Here is a 5,224-nt window from a genome sequence, read left to right on the forward strand (position 1 = left end):
ATTTTCCCACGTGGTGCCACCTGCTCCCTTCTCCCCTTCCCTGACTCCGTGGCTGTGATATGAGCTGGGTGACCTGCTGAAGTCTCACCTGAAGACCTTTCCTCCTAGGTTGGGGTGTAGGAGTTACCCTGCCTGCTCTCCTTTTCCTCTTGCTCTTCCCTAACTTTATTTTTCATTCATCTCTTCCCAGCAGGGGCCAGGGACACTGATCCAAGACAGAAAACTCACAGAGTATCCCATCTGACCCAGGGTAATGAGAGCTGAGACCATGGGGACAATGAAACAAGAAGGAAAATGATGGATACAGGTGAAAACTCACCCCAGAGAATCGGGAGGAGTAAAGGGCAGGCATCACTCAGACTCTGGCTGTGAGTACATTATCATTTTTATTGCTACAGCACCTTATCTTACCCCAAGTCCTGGAGCTGCCCATCAAGGCAGCGCACGGATCAAGCTGCTAACCCACAACCCTTGCTTAGCAACTGCTGGCCCTAAAGAAGCACCGGAATTTAGGAATATACTGGCTCTGCCCAAATGGGAATTTACAGTTGCTCAGTTAAGGTAGACATGCTTGAAAAGTGAATGACAGTTCAAGAGTAGCTGCAAAGCAATTACCAAGTGGATGATGTGTACACTGCAACGAGCTGTAGGAACTCAGAGGCATCCCGTGGGGTGCAGCATGCAGAGAAAGGTAGGTTGGGTCTCATCGCTGGAGATTCAGAGAGAAGTGGTCCAGGTAAGGGAGTGCAAAATGAGCAGATGTTTGGAAGCAGAGACACCTAAGGTGTGTGCTGGGGGACACCCAAGGTATGTCCCGGTGATGGGGCTGGTCTGGCTAGAACTAAGAATGTGGTTAGGGGAGGAGTCAGATGTGAAGTGGAGAAGTATCTGAGGCCCACATGTGGACCTGTGATGACAGGCAAAGCTCGGACATCACTCATGCAGCAGGGAGGCTCTGAATGCTTTTGAGCTGGAGAGAGGCAAGCAAGGAAACGTCAGGAAGTTGTGGCAACTGGAATAGAAGGAGCAGCATTTTTTTTATCAGAAGGCAAGGATGTATTAGTAACTTTTCCTTTAAAAATAGGCATACTTTGCTCCAGCAGGAGCCTTACATTTCACCCAGCATAAGCATGTCCTTGGTCTCCAAAACCACCCAGACCCTGTGGCTCTGGAAATACATCACAAGGGTCACAGGCAGCACAATCCTCTCGCCCCTAGTTATAGCCACCGGGGCCACAGCCAGGACCCTCAGTGTCCAGGAGGCATGGATTGGATTCGCGACAGCCCAGGTCTGGCAGGCATGGAACTGGGGAATGGTTGAAAGGCCTCACACACGGCTCTGGACTTGGGCAAGGTGTTGGGAGAGGAATTGGCTCTACAAGTGAGCAAGGACCTGGGCGCTCGCACGACTGCTGACGAGGAAGCTGGGCTGGACGCTCATACTGCATCGGGCGAGGACGTGGGGCTGGGCGCGGTGCCGGACACGGAACCGGGGGAGACACCGGGCGCGGTGCCGGACACGGAATCGGAGGAGATACTGGACGCGGTGCCGGACACGGAATCGGAGGAGATACTGGACGTGGTGCTGGGCACGGAACCGGGGGAGACACTGGGCGGGGTGCCGGGCACGGAACCGGGGGAGACACCGGGCGCGGTGCCGGGCATGGAACCGGGGGAGACACCGGGCGCGGTGCCGGGCATGGAACTGGGGGAGATACCGGGCGCGGTGCCGGACACGGAATCGGAGGAGATACTGGACGTGGTGCTGGACACAAACAGGGTTCTGAAAGTCGACGTGGCAGAGGTCGTGGGCAGGGCTCCGGGCGTAGCTGTGGACGTGGAGCGGGCAGGGGACGTCTCTGCATCGACGGCTCTGGACATTGGTCAAGACGCCGTGGCTGACGTAAGCGTGAACTAGGGAGTGGGTGTGGCCTCAGCTCCGGGCAGGGGGCACTGGAGGGTCTCGGGGCACAGTTCTCAGAGCAGCGTCTGATGGGTGGAATCTGCACAGGACACTTCTGGGGTGGGACCTGCTTGGGGCAGCATGGGGAGGAGATCTCCACTCGGCACCTGGGCCTGCACCTCTGAGAGCTTCTTGAAACCGGGCCTCGAGAACAGCCGCTGCTGTAGATGGGCTCGGAGCGGCGGGGCGGGGTGCAGGAGTTATAGCAGCTGTAAGAGCATCTTGCTGGCAGGCAGCTGCTGGAGTAGAGCTCAGAGCGCCGTGGAGGGGAGCAGCTGCGGTAAGAAGGCTGCAGCTGACGCGGAGGGAGGCATCTGCTGGTGCTCCGAGACCGACGCTGAGCAGAGAAGCCCCCATAAGAGCCCTGGGCCTGGTATTGGGGTGCACACCTGCTCAGTGGGGCCTGGAACTGGCGCTGGGGGACACAGTAGCTGTAGCCAGCTCGTGACTGGACCTGGGGGCTGTAACGGCTGTAGGAAGCTCGTGGCTGGAATTGGGGGCTGCAGCTGCGGTAGGAGCCCTGATACTGGCACTGAGTGGAGAACCTTCCCTGAGTCTGGGGCACTGGGGGACACTCTACGTAAGAGTGAACAGGCCGAGGAGCGGGGCAGGAAACGTAGGTCTGAACCGGGTATTCCACACCGCTAGGTTCTGTGTAATGAACGGGTGTACATTCTACATAGCACGTCTCGACAGGGCACGGAGCTTCGCACTGCACGTAGGAAACCTCGGGCTGGCGTGGAGCCTGGCCCTGAGCACAGGAAAGCTGAGACTGGCACGGAGCCTGGCACTTCACCACTTGAATTGGGCATGGTGGGGGGCACGCCACCATTTTTATCTCCCCAGGAGCTTGGGCTACCACCTGGCTCTTGGTACAGGCGCGCTGGGGGGTGCAGAAGGAAGAACCCTTCACACAGCACTGCGGCTGAGGGCAACTCTGCTGCTGGTCACACATGGTCCTGATGTGGGCAGGTGAGCGGGACCTGAGGGCAAAGAGAGGGTCAACAGGGTGACAGTGGCTGGAGACGAGGGATCAGAACCTAAGGGAAGCCGCTCTGTTTCTTCCTTGGCCTTTCCCCCCACTGCCCTCAACCTCTACCCAGTTAAATGTAATTCGCAGTCAAGTTCCGTAATCCCCCGTGGAGGCTCCTTTGTAAGTCAGCAGGGCCCAGGACTGTCCCCCTTGTCCGTGAGGACAGGAGGCTCGTGCCACCTCCACAGCCCCCAGGGGCGGGGGGCCCCGACAGGAGGTAGAGGCAAACCCCGAGCTCCTCAGGTGAGCCCTAGGAGGAGACACCACCCACTAGAGCACAGCTTCCCTCACATGCATGCACCACAGCATCTGTGCAAAAGTGTGTAAAAGTACGCACTTGGAAACTTGCACACAGGCACCATCGGGGTTCATGTAACATAAAAGATGCAATTGGGAAGTAAAGGATCCGGTCAGCTATTTGGCACCCCATACACAACCGAAAATAGACTTTTTTCTATATTCAGTTTTTTCTTAGGTGAGCTCATTTAAGCAGGCCCTCTAGGGACATGCATAAAATCTCACACTTAAAAGACACACCAACCTCCTAAAGTCTCAGAACCGGCTTGCCCAGGCGGGTCGCCCTCCTGTCCAGGACTGCCTCATCCCCTGTGCCTCTAGGAGGCAGGGTGGAGTCATCCGGACAGACAAGTCACCAGGAGTGCGGAACCTTCACCACGAGGTCAGCCTCGCCGAGCGCCCAGCTGCCAGACTCTTCCCCGCGTGGCCTCAGGGATGCGGCAGCAAGTCCAGCACCAAACACCACGGGAGGGGACGTGGCGGACCACCCCTGCCCTCCGGAAGCCCACCTGTCCAAGAACGGACAGCAAAAGGCGGAGCCCTGCAGGAGGGCTGATTTGACTACTGGCTCCTATAATGAAAGACTTCTGTGTAAGCTCCTGCAGGGCTGGAAAATGTTTTTTATTGAAAGACAAAGCTTTCCATTCTGCAGTTATAAAGAACACACACACGCCCTGGGAGAAGGCGACCCTCCTACACTCAACTCGGTTCACAAGGTGCAAATTACTACTGTGTCTTTTCCAGGGCGGGCTCATCCAAACGGGAAAAGTGGGATGTGAGGCTGAGGGTGGGATTTTCAAAAGCCAAATCCACCGACTTTACAGCCCCAGGTCCTCAGACAAATGCGACAGGGGGTTTTCTTTGTCCCCTAAAATTTCACCGGACTTTTCTTCTCAGGCTGATGTGCCAGTTGTTCTCAGCCCCCAACTCCTCATTGACCCCTGAGCACCCCCCTTACCCCGACCCAGGACCCAGACTCACCCTTCTCGCAGGCAAGCAGGCACGCAGCTGAGGCTCTGCGCTGGGCTATCCTTATATAAAGGGTTATGGGTCCGGCTTGGTCCATGAGACAACGGGTTGGCATCTGTGTGCCTCATCGGCCAGCCTGGCATTCCAGCAGCGGGCCCCTCCCTGTATGCCTGTCCTCGCAGTCACCTGCCCGTGTGGGAGTGTCACCTCCGTGTCCACGGCCCTGCACCATGAAGGGACAGATCCTCCTTTCCTTCCTCCGTCCTCTACCCTGTCAGTTTCTTCTCCATCCCTGAAAGGCTTGGTGGAAGGGATGGAGAAGGAGCAGAAGGGGACCTTCTCTTCCGAGAGATGCTTTTAAAGCCTTATCTTTCTCCTATGCCAGTTTCTGCCTGATACATACATAGGAGAAAAAGTTCCCTGACTTGAAGTAATGAAAATAGCCTCAAAGTTAAAGCAATACTATGGAATGAAGATAATCTGAGGCCAGAGCCCAGAGTCTGAAGCCCCAGGTAAAGCACTTAAATGGTGTGTGACCTTCTTCACCAACCTTAGTTTCAATGTATTCATCTGCAAAATGGAGGAAATTCAGTCTTCTTTCCTGAACTGCTGTGATGAGTAAGCCAATTATTTTAAACAAAAGCATGCAGCCCATAATTTTATTTACAGTATCCGACATCCACTCAGAGTGAAGGCTGTCTCTAAGCCTCGGGCACAGACCACTGGGCTCCTGCCACATCCCGCTTCTGAGCTAAGTACTTGAAGGCTGCACTGCAGGGACTCAGCCCATGCTATGGAGTAGTCCTGGGAGACAGAACAGTGTAGGACAGAAATTACAGACGGGCATCTTGTGAACCAGATATAGGCAGGATGAGACCTTTTGCCTAATAGGATTTAGAAATGTTGTAATTAATTATAATATAATAGAAATAGGAAAATTTTATTATACTAGAAATAGGAAA

General features: G+C 55.2%; 1 protein-coding gene across 3 annotated transcripts; it reads right to left on the bottom strand.

Moving 5' to 3' along the window:
- Positions 1-367: 367 nt before the first annotated feature.
- Positions 368-4,300, bottom strand: KPRP (keratinocyte proline rich protein). Of its 3 annotated transcripts, none has more exons than XM_077155664.1 (3): positions 4,275-4,295; positions 3,538-3,802; positions 368-2,946 (listed from the first exon to the last, which is right to left on the bottom strand). In XM_077155664.1, the coding sequence occupies exon 3, from the start codon at positions 2,916-2,918 to the stop codon at positions 1,215-1,217; it is 1,704 nt and encodes a 567-aa protein (XP_077011779.1). In that variant the 5' UTR covers positions 2,919-2,946; positions 3,538-3,802; positions 4,275-4,295; the 3' UTR covers positions 368-1,214. The 3 variants fall into 3 exon arrangements, with proteins under 3 accessions (XP_077011779.1, XP_077011778.1, XP_077011777.1); XM_077155663.1 differs by having other exon boundaries at positions 3,538-3,864; XM_077155662.1 differs by lacking the exon at positions 3,538-3,802 and having other exon boundaries at positions 4,275-4,300.
- Positions 4,301-5,224: the final 924 nt, after the last annotated feature.

This window comes from Tamandua tetradactyla, chromosome 4 (genome assembly GCF_023851605.1).
Source record: "Tamandua tetradactyla isolate mTamTet1 chromosome 4, mTamTet1.pri, whole genome shotgun sequence".
In the NCBI taxonomy this organism is placed as follows: domain Eukaryota; kingdom Metazoa; phylum Chordata; class Mammalia; order Pilosa; family Myrmecophagidae; genus Tamandua; species Tamandua tetradactyla.